Source organism: Dunckerocampus dactyliophorus, chromosome 15 (genome assembly GCF_027744805.1).
Source record: "Dunckerocampus dactyliophorus isolate RoL2022-P2 chromosome 15, RoL_Ddac_1.1, whole genome shotgun sequence".
In the NCBI taxonomy this organism is placed as follows: Eukaryota; Metazoa; Chordata; class Actinopteri; order Syngnathiformes; family Syngnathidae; genus Dunckerocampus; species Dunckerocampus dactyliophorus.
The window spans coordinates 27,348,281-27,361,355 of NC_072833.1; the positions used below are offsets into that span (position 1 = coordinate 27,348,281).

General features: G+C 43.9%; 1 protein-coding gene across 6 annotated transcripts in view; it reads left to right on the forward strand.

Annotated features, from left to right (window-relative positions):
* Positions 1–1,291: 1,291 nt before the first annotated feature.
* pawr (PRKC, apoptosis, WT1, regulator) overlaps positions 1,292–13,075 on the forward strand; it is a 44,052-nt gene continuing 32,268 nt past the window's right edge. For 4 of the 6 annotated variants that reach the window (XM_054800704.1, XM_054800699.1, XM_054800700.1 and 1 more), the window contains exons 1-2: positions 1,292–1,417; positions 1,593–2,048. In XM_054800704.1, coding sequence (XP_054656679.1) covers positions 1,695–2,048 — 354 coding nt within the window. In that variant the 5' untranslated portion in view covers positions 1,292–1,417; positions 1,593–1,694. The other 2 variants (XM_054800702.1, XM_054800701.1) reach the window with 2 other exon arrangements.

Here is a 13,075-nt window from a genome sequence, read left to right on the forward strand (position 1 = left end):
CAGGTTAGCTTAGTAGGCTTGCATTCCCACCGGGAAACAAGTTAGTGGTGGAACGCTGAGTGGAATTTCTTTCAAGTGAAGTGTTTGGATTAGCCAGGGAGGAAATGCCCACAGATGACCCTTAACCCCCCCTTGTTTTTCTTCCTTAACAGCAGAGAGAAATATGCAAAACATGCGAGTGAGTACAAAGATGTAGCTTTATTTTTAGGGAGCAGGGAGAGGCGCCTCACTCGCTAAAGTCGCCCATTATCCGGAATACGGGGGCTGAGATTATGGAGGAATGTTTGCCTGCCGGGTTTAATGGAGCATAACGCCGTCTTGTAGGACACTTCATTAGGTACACTTGCACCATCTAAAGCAGGGCGTTTTCCAGCGAGTGAAGCATGAAAGGATGCAACTTTGCCACGTTCCTATTTGGTAAAGATATGCTAGGAAGTGATACATTACATATTTCCACGCATCTCAGCTTTGTCATACAGCAACAAAGCACATTATTCATCTCATCTTCACTCTTTGGTCCCCCCCCCCCATTTTTGTTGTTCCTATTTTCCAAATATTTCAGCTTTCTTTATTAATCTCTGTACATTTTATTTTTGTAATCTGGTGACTTTATCCTGATAGTATTTTAACTTTATTCCATTAACATTATGACTTTTTACCCAACCTCATTTTACAACTATGACAACTTTATTTTGTTTTCTGTCTTTCTTTCATAATATTAACGACTGTTAAAGAAACGACGCATTTTCTAAAACATATTTCAACTCTATGCTACTAAAACGACATTACTTTTCCTCATATTAACGATGAGTTTCTGCTGCTAAAAGTGTGACTTTATTTCTCATTACAATGGGACTCATTTCTCTTAATATTTGGACTTTTTTGTTTTTTTTCTGCCACTTTTTTAAACTTTCTTGTAATTGTGACTTTATTCCCATAATATTTTGACTTTATTCTTATCACATTAAACCTTTTCCCTCAATCCAACTTTCACAAAAAGTGTTGTTTTGTTTGTTTTTCATAATATTTATAACTTTCTCATTAGATTCAAACTTTTTCCTCTTAATATTTTGACTTTATTCTTGTAAAATTGCTACTTGTCTTTCCATTTTTGCTGTTTTTTTTTTTGCTAAATTCTATTTGTAGAACTTTGGACGGCCCTGGCATTTATAAAAAGTAAAGTCTAAACTGAAAAAGAACATTTGCATCAAAACATTCTTTGTGCGTTTATATAAATGTCCTAAATACAACGAGAGTTCCACTCGGAAGTCTTCGGCTATTTCCGTGCTCCCCCACGGCTCGGGAAGGGCGGGCTGCGCTGAGCGCGGAGGCGAGACGCCATTCAAGCCAGCAGACGTCGCGCACACCTGGTGGGAACCTCCGCGACCTTTCAGCGAATAAAAGTAAGCTTTTACAGGTGAGTCCAGATCGCGTCCCGCACTAGAAGCCACTCTTTTGTTCACTTTGAGTAGTTTTCGCTGCACAAAAGTTGACTTGGGCTCACTTTTTGATGAGTTTACGCCACAAACCACACGAGCGGCGGAGGAGCCATTCGTGATTTCTTTTTCATTTGACTTCCTTCTTCCTGTCAGCTGCCGGCGTGAGGAATGTGGCGTGATTAAGAAGGAGTGAAAGTGTTGAAAGTTGGACTAGTTGACCACCTTGGCACCAGCTAGCTAGGCCAGTGTAGCTTCATGGCAACCGGCGGCTTCAAGTCGAACGCCACCACGGACTTCCTGGAGGAGTGGAAGGCCAAGAGGGAGAAAATGAGAGCCAAGATGTTGGGTGACATCGCCGCCGCCAGCAACAGCAGCCTGCCGGCGGAGGAGCCGCAGCACCCGGCGGCCAATCTGAAGAAGGCTTCGCCTCAGACTGACGGCAGCGCCGCGGCGTGCCCGGACAGCCCGGACATGCCGGACAGAACGTCTCCCTGCAAGGAGAAGAAAAGCTGCGGTCCGAGCGCCAGGAAGGGCAAAGGTCAGATCGAGAAGAGGAAGCTGAGGGAGAAGAGGAGGTCCACAGGTGTTGTCAGCATGCCGTCCAATGAGGTGAGTCCTTCGTCTTACAATATGTGACGTCACGCTGCCGTTTGCCTGGTTTGATGTACGCTTTACTCTCCATTTTGCTGCACGTGGTGCAGGCTTAGCCCCCAAAATCTAGTCTTCCATCAGTCATGTGACAGGAAACGGTGTCTTCAATGACCCTGTGCTACCTCCTGCTAACTTGCATCCAAAATGACACAACATTGACCTTCCGACACACGTTAGCATGCCAGACAAGGACGTAAACAGAAGAATGTGTTGCTTGCCTGACGTTGGCTTTATGGGGGCAGCACGTAAAACTCATGAATATGCAAATGAGGGCGGTCACGGTGAGGACAACACCAGTGGACGGGGGAAGGTGGGAAGCACAGACGTTTAACTACACTTTTTCACGTCGCTCGTGCTTCCTACCGTAATGTCTCGTATAGCTGCGCCTATGAATAATAGCATACAGAGCATAGATGTTGATCTTGTTTGCTTAACTAGTGTTGTTCGGCGATAGCTAATAGTCGGCTACCGTAATGCCTGATGTAGATGCTCCCCTGCTTTAATGAATTTATGTTGTCATGTCAAACGCAAATAGTTACCGTAATGTCTGGTATAGATGCTCCAGTGGATAATGAATGAGTGATGATTATGATGATAGGTAATAGAAGACTACCGTAATGCCTGGTATAGATGCTCCTGTGGACAATGAATAAGTGATGATGATGATAATGATAGGTAATAGAAGACTACCGTAATGCCTGGTATAGATGCTCCTGTGGACAATGAATAAGTGATGATGATGATGATGATGATGATGATAATGATAGGTAATAGAAGACTACCGTAATGCCTGGTATAGATGCTCCTGTGGACAATGAATAAGTGATGATGATGATGATGATAATGATAGGTAATAGAAGACTACCGTAATGCCTGGTATAGATGCTCCTGTGGACAATGAGTGATGATGATGATGGGTGGGGTGTGTGTGTTTGTGTAAAAGGTGATGGTGAAGACGTGTAAAGCGTGACGAGGGAATTCCCACAGGAGGCAGGAAGTCGGATCAGGAAAGGCCTCCTTTGGGAATGTCTCGGTGCATGTGAGGAAGTCACCTGACCAGGTGAAAGCGGTCACCAGGAATCACATGACAGCATGAAGGAGCATGAATAACATTCATCTTTTAGTCTTATGAGTCATTTCCACTAAAAGTCATGTATGTTTTCATGTTTGAGTGCGGCGTGTGTGGTGGTCCAGGTCACCACTTGAAAAGTAAACAGAGAAAGAGGATCAGGATGAATGGTGGGTGGATGGAAGGAAGCGACCAGAACTGGTCGGACCCGGTTTTCCATGTCAGGTAAACATGAAAGCAGCTTGACTACTTCCTGTTCCCACTGCACCACATGACACACCTGTAGGCTTTGTTGTCTGATGAGCGTATTAATGACATCATGGATTGGGGGTGTGGTGTGTGATGGAAGAAGGTGTGGCCTTGTGAGCGGGGTCTAATCAGGCGTTTCGTTTCAGTCTGCCATCAAAAGAATGCATCTCCACATTTCACCTTTTCTACTTTTAGCTAATGCCAGCTAATGTTTCTATCTTCCCCAAAATATAGCTTGCAGGAAAAAAAACACAATCAGAGTAAACGTTTTAGCAAAAAAGAGGGGAAATGAAGGGTTTGATGATGCATGCGTTCTACTGGATAGTCCTGATTAGCATGTAGCTTTACTTTTCTTAGTTAAGGTAAGCGGTGGGTGTCCCGAAAAAATTCCGACATGTTTTGCACTTATCCATGTTTGGAGGCACATGCCTGCTTTGGGATAGGCCTGATTAGCATGATTTGCATCACAGCATATTGAAAGTAATGCTAGCAGCTAATCTGTGAAAGGAAGCGGTAGCACATTGTACACCATGCTAAGGAAGTTAGCATTTCCTCTTCCTGTGCTGCCACATGTCATACACGCTGGTGTAGGCTGCCCCCTCCTGGATGGGAGTGTGGAATAGGACTCAAGGTTTAGTTTTTAGCCAAGAAAGGTGTTTTGTTTCTGTAAAGGTGAAGTGTGTGGCTGACATGAAGAGAAGAACTATTGGGAGAATTCCTTTGAAAAGACGCTTTGTGCTTTGAGCTGTCATCTTGGATGCGGCCTCGTTGCTTGTCATCAGTTCCTGGCTGGCGGCTGTGAGGGAACCCAATCAGGCTGAGTTTGTCTGAATGGATGAACACCAACAGAACCATTCTGTCTGCACGGACGCTGCTTTCACGCACTGCCTCCGTATGCGTTATGTCACCATGCAGCTCTTTTTCATCCCTACACGGCACCGACCGCCCTTCAAATTCATCGCCGTTGCTCCCATTTGCACCCAAATACCCCCCCCCCCCCCCACCACCCACCGTGGCTGCATTTGCACATCAGAGACTCCACTTCATCTTCTTTAACACACACTCCATCCATCCTGCACAACGTCCTCTCTTCCGCAAGGAACTCCTAAAAACTCACATCCTCCATACCAGCCTCTCAGCAGTCATACACACTCACTAATCTCATTTTTGTTATTATTAGTAGTATTAGTAGTAGTAGTACAGTAATCCCTCACCACGTCACACTTCAAATGTTATGGCTTTACTTGGTCAGTCATACTGTTTTGTGGTTGAATATGGCCTATTATTATAGTCCCAAAATATTTGACATTCTTTTGCTGAAATGAAGCAATTTCAAGCAAAAAATGAAGCATCTAAATGAAGTCAAACAGGAATATAAGTCACTCAGAAGCCGTTGTGGTGTTATGTAGTATTGTACACTGGTCACTAGGTGTCAGTAATGTTACTGTAATGTTCAGTGAGACACACAAGCACCAGACTTGATGGCTTTTATTGCAGCTAGACATGAGAGACAAGAAAAACAAGAAATAGAATAAGAATAAATAAACAAATAAATATGGAAGAGATCACGTGCAGTGCAATAATACATCATAATAATTATACAGCATACTCTAATCTTAAAAAGCATATTTAGAAGGTGGTAAAGGTGGTTCTCTTATGTCTACGATACACTAAGTCCCCAACTAACGAACACAATTGGTTCCAGACAACCGTTCTTATGTCGAATCGTTCTTAAGTAGGGTAAAAGGTAGTATTACCAATGATATAGGTACTACATGTACGTGTATACATATACAGTATATGTGTATGTATGTAAATACATACTGTACAAATGTATAGGATAATTAATGAAAAAAAACAATAATAAAAGTGATATAATAATCCGTAATGATAAATGTTATTTACCTTTGAAGAGGAGTGGTCCAGCATACGTCGTTGTGGAGGAGGAGGAGGAGTTATTGAAAAAGGACAAATGGTGGTGGTGGTTAGACTCTTCTAAAAGAGGTAGTGTTCTGTGGGTGGTGTAGAATTAAGCAGGCCGATTAACTCTTCATCAACTTTAATCACACGCTCTGTCTGGGTTGTATCATAAAGCTACAACTTAGCTTTCTCTGTCCAGCGTCTAACTCTTCCTCTGTTGGTGCCATTAGCAGTGTCACAGTGCCCTCTACTGGTCAAGCATGTACAGTAGCAGTAGAAATACTGATTCCTAAGCACTACAAGGCAAAATAAAATAGTCGGCTTGTGTTCGTATCCGTGAATGTTCCCTAGTCGGATGTTCGTAAGTCGGGGACCTAGTGTATTGGGTGATATGAGTGTAAATGTGACTATAGGGGTGTTGCTTCATCACCTTTGCCCTCCATGTAAACCACATGATTAATGAATGTCTTCCTTGGACGACAAACATTTGTCTAAATGTGTGCTTAGTTCATGTATTTTTCCAATGTTTGTCGTTTTAAGATGTACTCTATTACCAGGTCCGCACCTGCTCAGGTCTAATGTTGTTTGGTGGATGTTGCGACAAATGTGCTGACGGCTGGAATTGGATGTTTTTATGGGACATGTGAGGCTGCTAGTAAGGACATGTGAGTCAATGTTTATCAGGTGTAGATGGAGGTCAAAGGTGAGCCACTGGGACCTTTTGACCCACCTTTTCTCCTCTATGGGTGTTCACCTTGTGCCTGAGGCGCCCAAGATTCACAGCTGATGACAGATTCTTTTCTGCTTTCATTCCATGTGACTTGCTGATGAATATGTAGCTTTTTCTCTTGGAATGAAAAGAAAAGCTACAGTATCTCCTCAGCACATCAGTCATCTGTGTGGATCTCATGAGTAAACATGAGCGCATGCTCCTCTCCTTCCCCGTCTGGGAGGTCAAAGGCAGACCTGTCCAAGCAGGATGAATGGGCCGATGCCAGCCACTCCGTCTGTCCTCGCAGGCTGGATTTATCTCTGCACCGTCGACTCCAAAGGTCACGCAGTCAAGTGCAAACACAGGCCTCGGCCACTGTTACTGTCTGCCCACAGTCTTCCACACGGCCTCTCCCTCTAAGTTTTCACTCTAATGAGGGAAAGGCTTCTTGAGACGTCATCTGTACTTCTGTGAAGAAGGTGTCAGATGTTTCGCTCCTCATCCGAAGAGCTTCGTCAGCGAACTAACAAGTGCTGCTAGCCTAGGCCTTAAATACAGTGAGAGTGGGCGGAATTGGTGTGCCAATGCTGCCCTCCTATTGGCTCCTTACACTAAGACTGGGCGGAGTTGTGGTATAATCCTCTCCTTCCATTAGCACCTCCGATCAAAGGGAAGTGTCGCTCCCTGTAGTTTTCACTCTAATTTTGTTTTCTGGTGCAAGAACGATTTGAAAGTAGTTTAAGGCTTGTTTTCTGTTGCAATAACGGTTAGAAATGAGCTCAAGTGGATATGCAGTGGATGTAGAATATTAAAAAGCCTGCATACTGGATTCCAGTCAGGAAGCAGGCTTGGTGGTGTTTTAAGTTCTCTAGGGGCTTCAGACTTCATTTAGTGTGACTCACGGTCTGCTTTTGGTGCGGACAATGGCGTGTGTACACAGTGGACGCGGCTGGAATGCCAGACGGTCTCCAAGAGCTGACCACTCGGTATTGTTTGATAAGGTACACTGGCCACACCCCCTCCTGGTGCCGCTTAGGACAACTGTGGTGATGGTGAAGTATGCTACCATGCCATCCATCATGCCGTCTTGGAAAGAGACACACCATTTGTACTAAAGATCTCCCACAGACACGCTTCCTGCAGCTGTCCCGATACTTATGCATGGCTGTCCACCGGGATCCATGCTCAAAAAAAGTAGGTCATAAAGTTACAGCAAGCGCTTCAAGAAATGTCACAGAAAAAACCCACATTGTCATCATCTTGCCATGCACAATTAACAAAACATTTCTCATGAATTTCATTGGTTTTAAAAAAAAATAAAAAAATAAAATCAAAAAACGATAAAATAAAAATATACATGAAAATGATAAAGCAATAATTAAAATAATAAAAAATAAATAATAATAAAATAACCAAATCAAATGAAATCCTAATAAAATAAAATAAATGACAATGAAAATAATGAAATAATAATGATAAATGTAAGAGTGTTATTGTGGGTCAGTAAGGTGTGTCACATGATGAGGACTCCCAAACACAGTGCGGGCGTGCTGATGACTCTCCGTGTAGAAGTCAAACTGTCGTTCACAATCACGCACGGCGAAAGAAAGGGAGGCGGCCCATTAGGATAGCTCTGACAGCAGCGATTGGATGGAGTAGCAGGAAGTGTTTATCTTCCTGACGGGAATGTGAGGAAGCAGCAGTGGATTAGATTTTACACCTGCACAGGATTCTCATACGGATTATTTCACCCCCCCGCTGATTGAGTGTTGGCTTGGGAGCGAGACGGCTTCCATTAATCTGCGTCCGGCCTTCCTCATTTGCATGCAAAGCCTCCCCCTCCTCAGCAATGCTTCAAAAAAACAGATAAAAAGCTTTTCGCCTGGAAAAATGAGGAGGGCGTCGTCAGCCTCCCGCGCTTAGATGGGATGTGACAGGCGTGGCCGGCGAGCAGGAGGACACTGCCGTTCACTTTGTCAAACTGAGTGTTGCGAATAAAGTTTTAGGTGCGAGTCAAAGCTAACATGGCACAATAAAGTGGAGATCCAGCAAGTGGCTTTCACACAGAACCCAGCCACATGGAATGCTGCCCTTTCTAGTTCTTCATCAGGGGTGTGTCACGTGCAGTTCTCTGATGAAACACCAGGGGCGCTGTTGTCTATTTAGCTCCCTAGATTACTCCCTTCCACCAGCAAACAATGGCAATTAAAGAGAGGATGGGTGTGTTATTGCTGTTAGCTGGAACTCTCAACACTCACTTTTATTGCGAATGTTGATCTGAAATGTACACCCTCTCAACGAGCTCTAGGCAATGATGTAAGACAAGCTGACCAATCACAGCCTTTACAGTCCGTGTTGCTGTGACGCAAGCTTACATTTTGATGGAGCTGCATGTCATGCTATGCTGGAGGGTTTGGGGGGGGAGGAGCCAGCCAGAATAGCTTGAGCCAGCTTAGTGTAGCGTGATCCGGCGTAGCGTCAACTAGTCTAGTGTGACGTAACGTGATGTGGCGTAGCGTCAACTAGTCTAGTGTGACCCGGCGTAGAGTCAACTAGTCTAGTGTGATGTGACGTGATGTGGCGTAGCGTCAACTAGTCTAGTGTGACCCGGCGTAGAGTCAACTAGTCTAGTGTGACGTGACGTGATGTGGCGTAGCGTACGCTGGCGCCTGAAGGCAGAATCAAAAAGCAGGCTTTATGGTTTGGAGGGTGAGGAGCAAGCCGGCGTAGCGTGAGCTAAATAAAACATATTTGAGGTTTTGTGTATTTGCCCACACACTTAGGCTAATGGTACTGTGCTGTGGTCCTGTAATGGGATTGCTTCTTCATGATAATCCACACATCTCATAATAGAAATACCTGTAAATGCAAACAGTCCAAATAATGCAAAAGTCAAAAGGCAGGGCACACCGACTGCGTTCAGGCTTCTGTTGCCTTGCTATTTGGAAGATTGCTGGCAGAGATGAGACACTAGTAGTCTTGAGTCTAGTAGTCTGTGGAGTAGTCTACTCCACACTTCAAGTTTGTCTTCTTAGTCTCACTTGTTTTCGTCTGCGCTGCCGCCTGATTGCACATTTTGTGTCTGGGTGCCCTTTGTCTTCATTCCTTTGTCCTCCTGCACGGCCTGATGGGTGCTTGGGCGTCTTCCAAGGATGTCCTCTGCTCCAAAACCAAACTCCAAACTCTAAATCTAAGCCCTCATGCTGAACGTGGACGTCGTCTCCAGGGGAGAATTTTGGCTGTGCCGTTTTTCCGAGCGTCTGGAATGAGCCTTATTTTAGGAAAACAATGCTGATGACTGCTTCTCTGAACCTATCCTCGGGCTCATCACTTTTTTGATTCTTATTTTTCCTATAAATATAAAATATATGTCAAAATTGTGTCCTGTCTCGCATCATTCTCTTCAGCAATAATGGGCATATTTCACACATAGTGGCACAGTGGTGATTCATCTTGATGAATTCATTTGAAACTTTCTTCTCTCACTTCTTTTTGATGTCACAAGCAAGACAGAGCCGCCTGTTAGTGCTTTTAGATTGGGGGGGGCAGGACCTGCTGCTGGTTGAGAGGAGTGATACCTGCCTTCATGTTGGTCTCCAATAAGACCAGGAAAGGTTGCTACATTTGTCGCTCGAGGCTTGTTTGAAAAGCACAATGTAGACGGGTCTGAATATTTGCTGGCAACACTCATCCCTCCTGCTCCATCTTCTTATTCCCTGGCAGACCAGGTGCACATGACAAGCATTCACTGACTCCCCCGTTATAATGTGGCCAACAGCTAGCGACAAATCTATATGTGGCCGTCCAAATTTCAATTCATTAAAAATGGCTGTAAATATAAATACCCAAATCATTCAAATATAGAATAATATATATATATCTCAAAATAAATACAATGATTGAAATATAACTAATAAAACAAATATGTATAAAATGTAGGGGAAACACTGCTCTGCACAGCTACAGACCTCCACCAAGGCAGTTAGCAGCTCTTGCATATGCCTGAATGTTGAGACAAGTTTATTTCTAGAGCACTGTTCCTACACAAGGTCATTCAACGTGCTCTGCAGAAAAGAAGGGTAATAAAATCATTCCATAAAACATCAAATCTTTCTAAAAGTCCTTCCATAAAACAAACAAACAAAAAGTGAAGCGTGCACATGAAATAGTTTGAGTTGTGAAATGCATAGTTGAATAGAAGTGTTTTCAGCCTGGATTTGAACATTGCCAAAGCTGAGGATTGTCGCACATGTTGAGAATGAAACTGAATGCAGTCTCGCTGTGTTTAGTCCTGACTCTGGGCACCCGCAGTCTGATGACCCGGCGTCAGATGTACTTTGGCCATCTACAACCTGAAAAGACACACGCAGAGCTGTTTTAAAGTCTATTCTCTGAGCGACAGGAAGCCAATGAGGAGACCTGAATACTGGACTAATATGCTCATATTGTCTGCCTCTAGTCAGGACTCGAGCAGCAGCATTCTTGATGTAGTTATGGAGGATGAGGAAGATTTTGCTACGAATTGATGGAATATTTCACAGCGACATGTTCTTGTTTTGCTTGCTAATCCTTGCCAAGGAGGCTTTAAGGAGCCTTCTCTAATCCAACATGCCCTCATCTTCTAGGGAAGAGGAAGGCAGCATCTAACCATCCACTTCCTGTCTGCTGTTTGTGTGTAAACATGAGCATGTAGCAGAGCACTGAGTCAGCAGGCCAGGGATCCTGCTAACTGACTGTGTGTGCATGTGTGAACATTCACAGCCGTCAGGGTTAATCCAGGGGTAGCTGGATGGTGTCATTTCCTTCATGTTTTGTGTGGTGGGGAAGTTGTGTCCCAGCAGAACAATAGGTCACATTCTCCAGCGGCCTCGTCCCCAATCTTGTAAAACATGTTTGATGCTCGCATGTGTCAAGCAATAACGTTCCATTGGAGGCGGCGGTGTAAATGTGTTTTTACGACACTATAAAGTCCGCAGTTTAGCGCGGCTAAGAAAAAGTGGTCAGCATGGGATCTGCATGCCTGGCATTGTAGGGAGATTTATTCCTGCTTGCCCTGCAGGAAGCACGCTGCAGCTTTGATGACTTGTAAGCTAACCACACGCATGCTGGAGCAATAAACCTTGCAGTTATTTGGAAATGGCTTCAAGCTTACTTGGCTTACTTTCTTTCCTTCTGGAGTCCACAGGGAAGGAAGAACACCGGCTTCATTCTTAGTGGTCAAGCGTACGTGTATGCAGTGTTTCCCGCAGGACTGCGGCCTATTTGTGTTTCGACGTAATGGGGTCATTGTGTCGTTTGCATAATTAGACATGATGCGGCTCAGTTTTATGGATGCTGCAGGAGACGAAACGTGAGTAAGAACGTGAAAAGCACAAGAAATATGTTTGCAACTTGCATCTGTTTAATGTCACAAACAAGACGGAGCCGCCTGTGAGTGCTGGGAGATGAGGGAGGGGCCCACAGCAGGACACGCTGCTCATTGAGACGAGCAATTTGTGCTTTTACGTCCCACAATTTGAACACGTTTATGTCTTTGTTTCATTGATAATGTTCTTGGTCAAGCATTAACATTTTGCACTTTTGTTCGGCAGTCCTTGAACACACCACAGTTATGTGCATAACGTTCTAGCTTCATAAATCCACCAAATAGAAGAGAAACTATCATATTCTTGAACGTGAACATGCGCATCCAAACTACAGTTTTACTATCATGTCAGTACCTTTTTAAAAGCCCCCCTCCCCATTAGTCTCTTCACTAGATTTGTTGCTAGTCACCTTTTCTGGGAGAAAAAAAGGGATCTTGAGGGGTCTGATTACAGTGATCCCTCATTTATGGCAGTTAATTGATTCCAGACCCGACCGTGATCAGTCAATTTCAACCAAGTAGGATTCCTTATTTATAAATGGAATATTTTGGAAGTTAGAGCAGAATAAACCTGCTTACCACCTTGTAAATACACTTAGAGCTCTCTAGACATAACAGCCCTATAGTCACCTCTACACTCCTATTACCCAATATAGTAGACATAATTAGAGAAAATAAGAAATAAAAGAACTAAATAAGACTGTGTTGCTATAAATGTGTTCTGGTGCAAGGGGAGCTGTGTGGGGGGGTCGGACAGTAAGTGGCATTGGGGGTTCAGAGTTGAGTTTTACCTTGGCGTGGGTTACGTGTTGGGGATTTTTGTGTTGTTGTGAGGTAATTCAAAGATGCAATAAAATCCGCCCATCAAGTCTGGTGCTTGTGTGTCTCAGCCAACATTACAGTAACATTACTGACACCTAGTGACCAGTGTACAATACTACATATCACAACATCCTCAATGCCTTATACTTGTATTTCTATTTTACTTCAAATATTTCCTTCAGGATAAAAAATTACGCAACATTTGCTTCTATATGCATTTTTTGGACTAATAATGATTAGTAATGTGCGGCATTCAACCATGAAACACAATGATTCAGGAATTTATATATTTTTGAAAAGCTGTGATAGTGAATCCATGATATTTGAAGTGCAAGGTGGTGATGGATTAGTGTACTTACTAGTGTCTTCTTATTCTCTGGCAGTATGAGGGGAACAGTCCCATTAGCATGTGCATGTGACCCATAGAAAACAGGTAGTGCTAAATCTATTTGTGGAGCCAGCCAGTAACCAGCCAGTAACCAGCCACAAATCAGCCACCAACCAGCCAGTAACCAGCCACCAACCAGCCAGTAACCAGCCAGTAACCGGACACCAACCAGCCAGTAACCAGCCAGCGCCTTTTGACAGCGTCAGTCTTCATTGATTGCGTTGTTGTGGATGATGGAACACACACAGAAAAAAGGCTGTACTTGTATTCAATTAGGCTGCAACGAGGCTAATTACGTTGTTTGAAATCGCAGAAGACTTAGGCGGCTCATCGCTCGCTTTAACCAGCAGTTTAATTCCCGGGCACCAAATCAAAGCACTTATTTGAAATTTGGGCTAATGTGAGTTAATTGTTTGTTAGCACTCGAGTAACACACACACACACACACACACACACACAC